General features: G+C 45.2%; 1 protein-coding gene and 3 non-coding genes across 9 annotated transcripts in view; 2 read left to right on the top strand and 2 right to left on the bottom strand.

The window, feature by feature from the left end:
- LOC144581996 (uncharacterized) overlaps positions 1-14624 on the bottom strand; it is a 39896-nt gene that overhangs the window by 23362 nt on the left and 1910 nt on the right. Inside the window, exons 2-6 of one of the 6 annotated variants that reach the window (XM_078368128.1) lie at positions 13314-13935; positions 5982-6126; positions 5534-5659; positions 3668-3903; positions 3126-3342 (exon numbers count right to left, since the gene is read on the bottom strand). In XM_078368128.1, the coding sequence (XP_078224254.1) occupies positions 3778-3903; positions 5534-5659; positions 5982-6126; positions 13314-13411 (495 nt within the window). In that variant the 5' untranslated portion in view covers positions 13412-13935 and the 3' untranslated portion in view covers positions 3126-3342; positions 3668-3777. Of the gene's footprint in view, positions 1-1191; positions 3343-3667; positions 3904-5024; positions 5660-5981; positions 6127-13313; positions 13936-14624 lie in introns of those variants that run through there. The other 5 variants (XM_078368127.1, XM_078368126.1, XM_078368129.1 and 2 more) reach the window with 5 other exon arrangements.
- TRNAI-AAU (transfer RNA isoleucine (anticodon AAU)) lies at positions 3489-3562 on the bottom strand. The gene has a single exon. It is a non-coding gene; the product is annotated as a tRNA-Ile (tRNA).
- Positions 9821-9893, top strand: TRNAA-AGC (transfer RNA alanine (anticodon AGC)). Its single transcript has one exon. It is a non-coding gene; the product is annotated as a tRNA-Ala (tRNA).
- Positions 12610-12682, top strand: TRNAM-CAU (transfer RNA methionine (anticodon CAU)). The gene has a single exon. It is a non-coding gene; the product is annotated as a tRNA-Met (tRNA).

The raw sequence follows: 14624 nt of genomic DNA, 5'->3' as shown, positions 1-14624 counted from the left end.
CACTAGGCTTCTCAACCTGAAAAGATCAGTCTTCCCTCCAAGGCTTTACACGGTCTCTGGGTGAGGAAAGAGCCCTAAATGCCTCGAACAATAATTGAATGTTCTTTGGACAAAGCAGGAAGCACTGCTGTGGAGGGGCTTCATCATGTGAGCATATATCAGGGTCTCAGTACAAAGATGAGAGCTCAAGAGGTCAAGATGGTTATGCAGAGAACCAGAGCAGACTGGCAGGTCCACGGTGGAGAGAGACAGTCTGTACATTTGTTGGCTTCACACCTACACTTTGAATGGACCAGAGTCATTGCTTAATGCCCTTAGGAAAAACAGAAAAGAAAGGAACATGCTTTTCTCAGGGTGAACAAAAGCCTTTTCCCGTTGTTGTTGACTAAATTCACACAGAGAAGTAGCATTTCTATTTAACACTGTGCCAATGGTTCTAGTCAGGACGCTTGGACAATAAAGTGAAACAGAAGACATCTTGACTGAGAGGGAAGAAATAAAACACTTTTTTTCAAGGTGATGTGATTGTACAGTAAAAAGTCCTAATAGATCCACCAAAAAAGATTAGATCTAATAAATGAGTTCAGCAAGGTTGCCAGATTCAAGATCAATACGCAATATCAATAGTATTTCTTTAACTAACAGTGCACCACTTGAAAGTATAACTAAGAAGACAATTTTGTATTTCACTATTCAAAGAATAAAATACTTGGGAATATGGTTAGGAAAAAATGCACAGAACTTATACTGTTACAACCACGTATAATTGTTGAAAGAGATGAAGAAGACCTAAACATTTGGAAATATGTGCCACGGTCAACACTCCCCAAATTTATCTATACTTTAATGTAACTTTTATCAAAACACCAGCTGGCATTTATTTATTAATTTTAAATGTTGATAAGCTTATCCTTATATTCCTGTGGAAGTGCAAGAAATTCAGAGTAGCCAAAACAATTCTGAAAAAGAAGAAGAGAATTGGAAGAAGCAATTTCCAATTTAAAACGTATACTAAGAAACACTCATCAAGACAATATGGTACTGGCGTCAGAATACACAAATGAGTCAATGAAATAGAATTAATAGTCCAGAAACAAATCCTCACATTTTCAGCCTATTAATTCTGAATTTCCAAGACAATTCAATTGGAAGACAGTAATCACCAACAAATGATGCTGAAACAGCTGCAAATCCACATAGAAAAGAATGAAGTTGGACTCCTTCCTCACGCTTTATAAAAAAATTAATTCAAAATTGATCAACAACTTCAGTGTAAGGGTTGAAACTATAAAACGTTAAGAAGAAAGCATAGGAGCACATCTTTTGAGAGGTCAATGCTCTTTTTATCTACTTCTTCTTAGTAATAGTCATTACGGTCAGCTTACAGTCTCTACGAGGTCCATGTCCACGAAGTCAGCCAACCGCAGATCAAAAATACCAGGAAAAATGCATTTGTATTGCACAGGTACAGACTTTCCCTTGTCATTATTCCCCGAAGAATACAATATAACAACTATCTCCATAGCCTTACATTGTAATAGGTATTCTAGGTAATCCAGAGATGATTTCAAGTATCTGGGAGGATGTGCATAAGATACATGCAAATATGATGCCATCTAATTGAAGGGACTTGAGCATCTGAGGATTTTGATATCTATAGATGCTGAAAGATGACTATACATCATTATGGAACGTTAATGTCATCGTTACTCATCACTGCAACTCAATCCGAGCTGTAAATCAAGTTATTTCTGCAGTCAGTGGATCCAAGAGACTACGGCCTCAAATGTGTTACTGAAATGAGTAATGCAATTCACTAAATAATTTTTTTAAATTTCCCGGATGGGGATAAAACACAAAAGAGCATATACTGTTTGCTATCCACCCAACAATGACTTCGATGTATCACAATGTTTTCCATTCTTCTTTTCTAATATAGAAATGAGCTAATTCAGCACTTGACCTTTTCACAACCGTCTTCTGCAGAGTAAGTGGATCCTAACCTCAGAGTCGAGAGTTAAAACTGGTTTTCCCAGATCTCTTGCCAGTGCTTGATTTGGGCGAGGGCATGTAACACTTTGCCTCGTGATTCTGAGAACAGGAGTTACTGCAGAAGAAGCAGCCGGAGGATCAGGTCCTGATGTTGAGGATACACCCAGTGAGCTAATCAGTTCTGTAGCTGTCCTTCCCTGTGTATTTATCGTCGGGTACAAGCGTAAATACCACTTATGGTAAAGGGCATATCACTCTCTTTCTTCTGTGTATGTGCACCTATTCACAGCTAAGGACTTCATAAATTATAGTTTTGTAAACATTAGTCTAAATCATTCTGATGACTTGAAATTTGAAAATGTCAGAACCAATCACATCGATGTAGTAGAAAATACGGGTTTGAGGTGCACTGGCTCGCCGTTTTATTTACTATCAATCAGTGAGGCAGAAATTCCCATCAAGGAGGAGGGTTCATTCCTGCCTCTCAGCCTCAACAAAGTTAAACATTTCAGATCTTTCCTGACTTTGGATGTATTGGGCATGCTCTGTCCTCTTCCATGTCCCATCCTAGGGGCATATAGAGCCACTAGGAGCCTCAGAGATACACTCAGCAAAATGGAACCAATCACCATATAGCGTAGTCTGTTGCGTGTCTGACCAAAATCCCTTTGTTGAGATAACCTGGGTTCTACAGACCAGTGAAGTCCACTTGGAGCACAAGACACCCTTCCCATCATGCCTGCACACATATCCCTCAGTCTTCATTCATTCATGCAGACTTTTAAAAGTGTTTAGCAATAAGCATCCTACCCCCAAGGAGCTTAGAATCTCATGGAGAAGAGCGCCAGGCAGCAGACATCCACAACATGGAAAATGCCACAAAAGAAATGTGTACCTGGATATCTGTGAGTGCCAGGAGCAACGAAACCCAAGCTGGGAAACCAGGAGAGGTGTCGGAAGACATTTTCCGGAAGATGGTTTTGTGTTTAAGCAGTGAGAGAGTGAAGAGGAGGTCAAAGGCTCAGCGTTCTTTGGGACATTTCCTTACCTCGGTATCTCTAGAGTTAAGTGTGGGAAGCAAAGAGAGAGGAAATAGAAACGCAAAATGGGAGTTGTTGAGCGGCTTTACTTACCCTGCACAAGCCAAGGACAGGTCTGCGGGAAGCAAGCAGATGCAGAGTTAGGAACGTCCATATCGGAAGTTAGTCATGGCAGAGAAAGATTTGTACACTCTGGAGAGCGTCACAGAATGAAAAGCTCAGGTCCTCATTTTTGTGTTTTCGCGTTCTTCGGGGATTTCAATTTCTTTCCGGAATCTCCGCTCTCTTCACCATTGGCTCTTGCAGGACACTAAACCCGCAAACACAGAATTACGGTTAACCGCACTACGTCCTAGCAAGGTTACTGGGCACATGCACATTTCTTTCTTGTTCTCTTGGGACTTTGTACAGCACTGAGCACAGTTGTAATGGTAAAATGAGCAAAAGCAACCCCTCTGGCCGGTACGGGGATGGAACCCGCGACCTTGGCCTTATTAGCACCACGCTCTAGCCAACTGAGCTAACCGGTCTCGCTATAATGTGTCCCTCCTACGCTCATTAGAGTTCCAAAGACACAACTTACTCCAATCACCAAAGGAACTTTTCTCAATTTCCTGGAGCTGGAAAGAACCTACCGTCTTTGCTCACTTCTTTACAATCCTCTGGCAATTTCTTCCAACTCTCCAATTTCACTGAAAATTAAATTATGCCGAAGGAAACTTCAAACCGCACCTGCTTCAGTGTTTCAGGACGCGGGCTTTCGGTGAACACCTTTTTCAGTGCAACGCCCCCGCCGCCGCCGGTACTGGGGCCTGTCTCTATCACTCCTTTCTCTTTTGCTCCGGTAGCTTCTCAGCGACCCTTCAAGAAACTGACAGAAAACGGAGACAATTACCGCCGGTTCCCCCCCGCGGGCCGTCAAGGCCAATACAAGTCCCCGCCCAGGCTCCTCTGCTCCTCACTTTAGCACAGTCCCACTGCGTTCGCCCATTTTCCCCAAAGTGAGTATCTGATCCCTACCCCACCCCATTTGTAGCAAATTCAGGAAAATGCTCTCGTGTTTCTGCTTGAGAAAGACACTTGAGAGAAACATGTTCCATTGCAATCTTTGTGCTCGCATTTTATTCCTTCTCCATGAAGCAGGTGGAAGTCCATTGGTATTTCACGCACAGCAAGTCAACTTTGAAGCCCGACTCAGGACCTTTAGATTCAGAAACACTCTCCAGGAGCTCTGCTGATCGCTGGGCCTTCCGGGGTTGCTGCATTCTGTCCCCAAGACAACCGTTTCTCTGCGTGTCTCCGCCTGGCCGGCCCCTTCTCCGGCAGAGAAACAGCTGTTCCTCGGGTTTCATTTCTGGAAGTGCTTTGGGTCCTGGGGAATGGGGCCGCTTCCTGCAGCGGCGACAAAGTGGCCGAATACGCAGGGACACCCGCAGTTCCCAGGGACGAAGAAGTAGCTCAGTGGATACGTTTCGAATAATTGAACGAGGGACGTCTCCAGTAGCCGCCTGCAGTATTACGGACGGTCCACCTCTCTGTCCAGACCATTTCGCTAAGGTCTGGTTCCTTCTCCCGGTCTGTGAAGTAGATTCTCACTTCCCTCCGATCCTCGTTTCGCGGGCTGGCGTGTTTCCGCCTCACTTCTGAAATTCCGTCCGTTGCCGCCTCCGTTAAAAAAGATGGGTTAATCCTTCCCTCGGTGTGGCTCCCTCTTCCGCACTTGGCACCGCACTTGGGAAATGCGCTTCCTTGAGGCAGCTGGAGGCCGCCCACTCCTCCACCCCCGGCCCCTCCCCCTCTCCTTCCCCCTCCCCCTGCCCCCGCCCCTGCCCCTGCCCCTCTCCCCGAGAGCTCAGCTGTGGACGCAGCCTCCAGTGGAGGAGGAAAGGACAGAAGGCTGCGGGATAATCCAGGAGACACACACACACCTTGTGTCTGGCTGGAAAAACAGAGCCCGAAAAGGGGAGCGAAAGGACAGGGAGAAACTCACACCCCGGAAATGCGTGAGATTGCTGCGGCCTTAAACAGAGAGCACGGACCGAGGTGCGGACAGCCGACGGGGCAGGATCCACCCGCCGGCCTGGGCCCCGGACCTAGGGGAGGACAGGCACTCCGACCTCCGCGCGCGAACGTTGCATTTCCCAAGACCACCCCGGCCCGCCACGCCCCCATCCTGTGCCTATAAAAACCCCCGAGACCCTCGCGGGCACAGAATCAGGCGGCTGGACGGGAAGAGGACCGCACCGGCGGGAGAACACGGAACACCCCGGTCTCTTCAGTCACCCGGAGGCCTCGCAGAGGCGGTTTCAGTGATCCGCGAACGCGAAGACACTCTGAGCCCTTCACGTCGCGGAGAATGACAGGAGAGAACCCGGGCGGGTTTTACCAGCTGGGATTTCGGGAGATGCGGTTTTCAGCACGGCAGGCGCCGCCACGCCTGAGGAACACGTGGACCGCAGGGATAGGAGCCCTCGCCGCGCCCCACGCGCCCCTGCTGGTACCTGGGCTCCTTGATTTTCCTGCCTGGGTGGCCGAGCCTCCCGCGGCCGGCTCTGAGCTCGAAGTTCAGTGCTTATACCGTTAAGTTGATCTCTTGGGCGGTCCTGTCGCTGAAGAAAGCGGACAAACTGAGAAATGAACAAAGAGAAGTCGCACAAGCCCTGTGACCCCCAGCACAGGACCAGTCTACAAACCATCATGCCACACAAGCTCGAATTGTTTTCACACCAGCTTATTCAGGAGCCGTGGTCCCCGGAAGACCAGACTGATGCAGCGACTCGAGACAGATCTTCACGTTCCAGCAGCTAAATGCCGCTGATTAAACCGAGGGTTCTCCTAGTCTAGAAATTCTGTCCAGCCCCTGCTGAGAAGGGCCTTACTAACTTTCCCTCTCAACCATCCTATGAAAAACTCCAGTCCCCAAACCCTCTAAGTCCTGCTCTCACTCACCCTTGTCTTAGGCAGAACTGGGACTCGGCAGAGGTGGGCTCTTTGCTCAGCGAGTTTAATTAATCCAAGGTAGTAGAATCCATTCGTTTTCTTGGTTGCCTTTTTCGAGGGAGTGGCTCTTCTAAGTGTTGATTCTGATCCCAGCCTATGGGTATTTATAAATAAATAGATAATTGCACTCCATCATTATGTGGAGTTAAAAAGTGTTCAGTTTAACATCTAATGATCTCTAAAATAACCAGTAGATCCAACTGTCTGGAACTTACCTAATTAGTTCCAGTTCTGGAATGAAGGGATGTAATAGGTAATAACAGGTCTCAGTCCCAGTCCCTCGTGGAGAAATAATCACACAGACACCAGATGAAAGATGAGTAAAGTGAAAGGCAATAGGTGGAAAAATAATTCACTTTATGCTCAGATTTTTGAAGTGAAGCAAGAAAATTAGTCAATGAAACAAAGAAGAAATTCAAGATGTAGCACTGTTGGATTTGCATTTCTGTCATAGGACACTATTTCTATTCCACAGGATTGGCTTGGTCTCCATCTGACCTCCTCAGCGTACACTGCTCTTCCCCAATCACTCCTGCAATCACTCTAGGATATTTGTGGTCTGAAAGTAAGGGGGGGAGTTGACATTTAAAACTTCTAAGTAGACCTGCATGGTGCCATTACTAAGGGCTGGGTAGCTGAACAAACTCAGCTCTGAGACCTTTAAGCAGAGATATTAATTACTGACACTCTAATCAGATTCTGAACAGGATGTGCCACTTCTCCTTTTGGGTCTGAGGTGACACCAGTCATTTTCACCGTTTATTCCACTAGGAGTCCTGGGCGAAAAGTGATAAAGGTGGATTGAAGAATGGTTAGTTTGATAAGAGAAATATAAAGGCAGATATATTTTTCACCCAGTTCACCCTGCTTCTAAAAGTGGGTCTATTAAAAGAAATGGAACATGCTTCTGCTAATTAACATTGAGGCAGAAAACGTCATTAATTCCACTACAAACCCATGTCCCTTCTTCCACATGACAAATTGATGAGAGCATTCTTTCTTCTGTAGGTATAAGGAAGTCTGGGATATAGATTGCAGTATTAGCAGTGCCATAGTGCAGAATTTCCCTTAATTAACACATTTTACTTCATAGGTAAGAAAATATAATTGGAACGTAAAGCCAATGAACTAACAGGTTATAAACAACATGAACATAGAAACAAAACTGTACGGTCTTCGGCACACAGTCTTTGATTTGGGGAATGCATTCTTTTCTACCGTTATCAGGAAGGAGGAACAGAAACATTCATAGTCACATGGAAGAGACAAAAGTATGCATTTATGCTCTTGTTCCAGAGGGGGATGCAGTCCCCCAATTTTTCATAATCTAGTCCAAAGAGAATTGAACTGTCTGCGCCATCACCAAAACATTGGTACACTGTATTGATAGTATCATTTAAATCTTGAATGAGCAAGAAGTGTCAAGTAAATTATAGATTGTGTTAAGCCCTGCATGCTCCAGAGGGTGGGAGAGAAACACAGAAACCAATCGTCGACCTGGTCCATGAAGGAAAGTTTTAGGATCTGTGAAATTCTGAGACATTTCCTCCAAAGTAGAGAAGACATTGTTGCATCTCGAAGCTCCCATCACTTAGAAGGGAGCACTAAACTCACCATGATTCTTTGGGCTGTGAAAGCTGCATGTTTCACACTTGCAGACCCTTCTCTGACACATTGACCAACAGATATTGAATTAAAATATTATCTAATTGAATCCAGCATTATCTATAAAGCATAATGCACCGTGAATTAGGGAAGATTGCCACAGGAATAAAAAACTAGTTAAGCATTGAAAACTCAATACAATGTAATATACTACATTTACAAAATAAAGAATACACGTGATAATCTCACTAGATGCAGAAGAAATATTGAACCAAATTTGCCATTCATTCATGTTTTTTAAAAAAATATCTCAGTAAACTAGGAATAGAAGCAAAATTCCTCAGATGAGTAATGGGCATTTAAGAAATTTCTACACCTAACAACACAGTGAATAGTGAAAGAATAAATATGTACCTTTTAATATTGAAAAAAGTGCAAAATACCTACTTCTACATTTTACTGAAAGTCCTAGTTAGTGCAAAAAAGCAAGAAATGCATGAATGAATGAATGAACAGCATAACCACTTCAGAATAGGAAAAGTATATTCATTTGCAAACGACATACTGGGGTCCACAGAAAATCCTAACGATCTACAAAAATAAGCATTATGAGTAAATTTAGCCATGTCACCGCTTACAATATACAAAAATTAATTGTGTTTCTGTGTACTAACATCAACAAAATGGAAAATTATATGACCATTTTCAATAGGATTGAAACAAATGAAATATTTATAGATGAAACTTTTCAGTGTGCAAAGGCTCGTACATAGAAATCTACCAAAGATTGCTGAGAAAAACTCAGGACACCTAAATAATTGGTGTTATTTGCTGTATTTACAGATTGAAATTTAATATTATTATCCTTTCTTTCTGTGAGTTGATCTATAGATTGACTACAATCCCAATAAATATCCCAGCAGGAGTGTTTTTCATAGAAATCGACAAGTTTATTCTAAAGGACCTAGAGTAACCAAAATAAATAGGAAAAGATAAAGTCAGAGGACTTATACTAAATGTTGTCAAGACTTTTATATAGCTAACATAATCAAAATAATGTGGCAATGTCTCAAGGATATGTACATAGATAAATGGAACAGAATAGTCCAGAAATAGACCAACGTATGTGGTAAACTAATTTATGACAAAAGTAAAATGTTACTTAACGACGTTTTGAAACAAATGTTCTCAGGCAACTGAGTGTGGAAAAAATGATGTCCTACCCTTACCTCACATCCTATACAAAAATTAAATCAAAATGACTTATATACTAAAGCTTAACCTCAAACATATCCAACTCGTGGAATAAAAGAAGAAAATAAGTCTGCACATGTTTGATGTAGGCAAAGCTTATTCAGAAGGGACCAGAAAAGCATGAGTCATTACAAAAAAAGATTCACTGGATTTCATAAAATGTTAAAACGTTTGTGTTTTGAAAGACGTTATCAAGAAAATGAAAACACAAAACATAGACTTGAAAAGAAAATAAATATATTGTATATGCACACATATTCGTTATACATGCACATATGACAAAGGACTGGTATCGAGAATAGAAAACACATTTTAGAACTCAGTGATACAAACACTCAGTAAAGATAAGGGAAAAAAGCTGGAGCAGGCATTTCACAAAATAAGATGCTTATGTGGCCAATAGGCACATTGAAAGATGTTCAGCAACATTGATCAGTACAAAAATGCAAATTAAATCCATCAAGCATTAATAGGCAACAGCAGCTCTCATTCCCCTAGGTGGAGTAACACAGACATTAATGATAAGTCATTTGAAGCATCAACCGATGAAAAGATGAAATCGAGTTTATTTCCAGGTTTGTGTTATTAAGAAGTGATGCATTCAACAGAGCATTGGAGGTAAGTGCTAATTATGGACCATCCTTCCTTCTCTTGAAGCTAATGGGAGAGTGAAATCGGAGGAGAACTAGAGCTTTCCTAATGAGATCTTTTCTGTCTTTCTCTTTCTTAGGACTCCGACTGAGATTGAAAAAGCAGAGGATGGTCACTGCCTTCCAGGTCTGAGGCTGTCTCCCAGGAGCTTCACTCCCGGCTTCCTCCTGGCAGGGAAGTTTGCAGAGGTGTTTGAAAAACCTGAAAACTAAAGTGGGACATGGAACAATATTTCTGTGCTGGTTATAAAAACAGGTAGAAAGGAAAAGTGTGCCATGGGGGAATTAGCTCAAGTGGTAGAGCGCTTGCTTAGCATGCAAGAGGTAGCAGGATCGATGCCTGCATTCTCCAGCTTCTTTTAATCACGAGGCTGTACCAACGGTATCTGGTAAACGCTTTCAGCAGTTACCGCTATTTACTGAACTCAGTGTCGTCCTCCTCTGTACATTGTTTTAAAGGAAACGATATATAGTATTACATGCAACAGCAAAAAAGGAAAAGATTCGTGAAAAGTGAGTTTTGCCAATACAGGTTTTGGGCCTTCAGCTCCAAGTTAATTAAATGCATTTTTGTGGGAAAACCAAACTTTAGCCTTTTGGGTCCAAAATACGAGAAACAGCCTGGAAAGAGTGCCCAGAGGCAAAAGCAGGAGACTTGAATGTGCCCAGCTTTAGCTTTTATTCACACTGACAACACATGGTCAGGTAGAGGAGGAAAACCTCTCTTCTGTCAGACTATCTGAGCATCGGCCAGGTATTAAGAAGAGAGACGAGCAGGAGAGAGGTAAGGAAGGAGTGTCAGTGAAGGTGGAGTTAGCACATGAACTCTGCTGCTCAAATGGATTCTCACTAACAAAGGAGACACTCAGTCTTCCTATCCAGGTCTCTGAAGGCTCGGCCTGACAAAAAGGTGCTCAAAATAAATTGAGACCTAGGTCTTCCTTTAATTTCCAAGATAAACCAAATTGTCACACAAAAAAAGTATTTTTGAAATTGCAACACTATCCCCCATTTAAAGAAGCTACATGAGGTTCTGTCTTAACAACACATAGGTTGACTTTAGCTCAGCTGGCCAAAGCAGAGCTCAAAATGCTGAAGAGAGTGGTCACTGTGTAGGTGACTCCTGGAAGCTCTTTCCATCCTTCTTTCTTTCCCATCACTCAGATCTCTCTCTGACCCACTTGACTTCCCAGCATTGCCCTTTGTTGATCATAATAGAACAATAATGTTATTGGTTACGTGCTTTTCTCTTTTATTTTCTTATTCATAAATGAACTCAAAAAACGAACGTTGTAAACAATAAAACATGTTCTTGAATTTTTGTCCCACATTAGCAGCCTCTTCCATCGTTAGGATGTGCACTCGTAATAAATTGGGACCATGAAGGAGAGACCTGAAGCTGCCCCAAACCACCTGCAGTTCTGTGAAGGCCATGACTGCACCTACCAATCACTCTGAAGGTCATGCCCCTCCGCACTTCCACAGCCACCTTTCCTTTCCAGGCAAAAGCGTTTCTATGGGTTTCTTAGACCCTGGCTTCTAATCCTCTGTTCAGTCTCTAGTGATCTGAAGCCAATGTCTCCTTTGAGGCTTCTAATTTATCTGTGTAGCCTTTCTCCATTCCGCAAGTTTTCATCAGACAAAGTCCTACTCGAGGCTAGTTGTACTCAGAGAAAAATGACTATGTTCCTTTCTTTTTTTTTTTTTTTTTTTTTTTTTTGAGATGGAGTTTCACTCTTGTTACCCAGGCTGGAGTGCAATGGCGCGATCTCGGCTCACCGCAACCTCTGCCTCCTGGGTTCAGGCAATTCTCCTGCCTCAGCCTCCTGAGCAGCTGGGATTACAGGCACGCACTACCGTGCCCAGCTAATTTTTTTTAATTTTAGTAGAGACGGGGTTTCACCATGTTGACCAAGATGGTCTCGATCTGTTGACCTCGTGATCCACCCGCCTCGGCCTCCCAAAGTGCTGGGATTACAGGCTTGAGCCACCGCGCCAGGCCTATGTTCCTTTCTTAAATGAGAATTCTTCATAGGTGGAAAACAGATTTCAAATCCACTGGGGCTCCAGACGGTGGAGCTAAAGTAGCCTTCCCTGGGCTGCAGGAAGAGTCCTCTTCCGTGTGCCTGGGAATTGAAGAACTAGACAGGCATAAGAAGGACAAGCGTGGTACCCAATGGAGCAAGAGAAAGGTGGGGGGAAGGTGACAGGGAAGGGGATGGTGAGAGAAGCCCCTGAAGAGCAGACACTGTGTAGCCTGCATCTGTTTTCCTCTTGACCGAGAGATCCTCGAGCTCTGTGGCGACAACTTTCCGTAATTTTCCATGCAACAAACTGAAGACGATAAACTCTTTCTAGGCATCTTACCTGCATTAATATAAGTATGTGTACAGCATCTAACCCAGGGCCTAGGCGACAGCAATTGCACAGTGAAAATGTAAACAAAATCTGCTCTCAATGTCTGGGTTTGCCTCTTGTCAGCTGTGGATTTAGTTTTGCTGAGCCTCACTTTCATCAGAAAGGTGGGGATAATGATGCATCGATTTATGTCGAAAACATTAGATTTGACTAACTGAAATTATGCGAATAAAATCTGTAATAGTGTTTTTAGAACATAGAGGTGAAGACAACATGAGGAGCCATCATGTTGGTTGGTGATATTTCGAGGGGAATGTATCAGGTGACATAAGTGGAAATGCAGATTTAAATTAAGACAGACAAGTGTAAACTGCAGGCCATCTTTGCGAGCTTTTCATTCATTGAATTGCTATGTAGTGAGAGCCCTCTATTCCAGCTAAGGAAACCGGGGACAGTAAGCACAGCCTAATATACCTGAGGGGACGAAGATGCAGAGCAGTAGAAAATGTGGTCAGCCATTGTCCAGTACACCATGGCGTCGGAGCGTGATGTTCTTCCGATGGGCTAAAAAGGAGCCTACGTGGGCTTGCTGGAAATCATCCTGGAGAACCAGCGACCCTGGGCGAAGAAAACTGAAGTCCCCAAATAGCCCGTCTGGGGAAAGAAATGAGGAAATTCCTGTAGAATCAGGCCAGACGCCACCCTCCGTCGCCTTCTTAGCGCAGTGGGCAGCGCGTCAGTCTCATAATCTGAAGGTCCTGAGTTCGAGCCTCAGAGAGGGCAGTTTTTGCAAGTAAAGCTTACTTTCCCGGTACTGGTTACAGCTGTAATCCACACTCCCTTTAGAGCTGGGGCCTAATTCCTTCTTTTCTAAAATATCAAGCAAGTGGAATTGTGTCGGGGCCGGGGCTTTCCCACAGTAAACGTCTGTGTGTGCCGGTTTGACACGCGCCCTGGCCCCGCGCAGTGGCTGTTTCCGGATGAGTCTGGAGACTCCGCTGCAGTCCTGCGCTGCCTCCGCTCAGTGGTCCTGAAAAATCGGGTGGAAGGCAGGACTTCCAGCCCCGAAAAAAAGCCCCACAGACCCCAAATAGCCAATAGCGGGGGTGGAGGGCGAGGTGATCGGAATTGTAACCCGCTCACTTGGGAGGCGGCGGCCTGCAGGGTCCGCGCGCGCGCATTCTCCGGCTTTGCTGCTTTCTTCCCTCTGGGTGGGCAACCGTCGCTTCCCAGCTGACCACCTCAGAGCTGTACGCCTGGATACAGGTGCCGAATACGCTGACCGTCTTATTTGTATCTGTTTGTGTTTTTATGACACGCAGACGACAGGGAATGAATCACTGGACATCTTAGAGGTATAATAAATCGGATCTGCTTCCCCCCAAATGGTTCCCACGGCAGAGACTGGCAATACCTTGACCGACACCCAACGGACTGTGTGTAGGCGACGAGGGAAACCCAGGAGCGACGACGGGAGGGAACTCCGAGCAGGTGCTCAGAGACGGGGAACATCCGCGCTGGCCTGGCCGCGGTGGTCACGTTCTTCTCCGCGACGCACAGTGCTCCACGGCGGTGGGACCGCGGGCTGCCACTACCCGTTACAGACGCCAGCCCACGCAAGTTACTTTTATGACACGAAGACCCCTCCGCTACTCGGAACTGGTGGTTCGACCTGGGAAACAAGGAAAGCCGATGACACGAACCTAGAGAAACTAAGAAGAGAAGCTAGAAGCAGGAACGAGAGAATTTGGGGCTGAGGTCTGCGAACAGATCCGGGCCTGTAGAGGAAATTACAAAGCGCCGGTCAGCGGAAGGGCAGTCTATAGAAAATACGTTCCGAAAGAGGAAGAAGGGGAGTGGTGGGCGGCCTGTCCTTAGCGAGGCGTTGCCTCCGCGTGCCAGGGATCCCATCCTCACCGGTCCCGAGTCTATGTTTCATCTGAAGCGCCAGAGCCGAACAAGTCTCCGAAATCCTCCGGACTCATGCGCCACACGCAGAACCCGAGATAGTCTTTTCTCTTTTGTTTTAGAGGCTCCTGGAGATAGAAATGAAAATACAGAAATGTCTCCTCAGAAAGTGCTGAAAAGCGATCCCACCCCATCCTTTCTCAGAGCCTGAACTCGAGCCAGCCAGAGGAAGGGATTCGCAGAGCAGGGCCGCATTGTGGGACAACCCGTGAGCTGCGGCTCTCTCTCCCACACGCTCCTCAAACTGAGCCCAAGCCCCACATTCTGAGGATGATCCTCAGGACAGGAGGGGCCCTGGGAGAGGGCTGTTTCCTCAGCAAACTCAAAGCGATGCACAGCCTGGAGGAAATGAGAAGATTGTCGCCAGTCTCAGATTCACAAAAGCCGTGTCTCTTAGTTTTAAGGCCGCAAGGGTCAAGGACCCAAATAACTACCCAACGTTTCAGAGAACGCTCTGGGCGAGCGTGTGGAGACAATCCATTGCCTCGCTCCCATTGCAGTCTCTAGTTACTAATTTCATGGAAGAGAGCGCGTTACACCTGGGGAAGCCACTGTGGGAACTGCCGGCTTAATTAGCACGGATATCCCAGAATGTTCTGCGCCTCTTGTGATTGAGGGAAGTTATGATTACTGACTGACTGTTGATGTCCAGGAGGCGGTTTTGGGGCTGGCCGTTCCAGGCTCCATGTCCACACCACCGCACCACCCTTCCCGGGGTCTCTAGACATGTACAAGTGCAAAACCCGTGTATATGGAG

This window comes from Callithrix jacchus, chromosome 4 (genome assembly GCF_049354715.1).
Source record: "Callithrix jacchus isolate 240 chromosome 4, calJac240_pri, whole genome shotgun sequence".
NCBI classification, from domain to species: Eukaryota; Metazoa; Chordata; class Mammalia; order Primates; family Cebidae; genus Callithrix; species Callithrix jacchus.
Note: the sequence above shows the minus strand (reverse complement) of the source record. Positions and strands in the feature narration are given on the sequence as shown.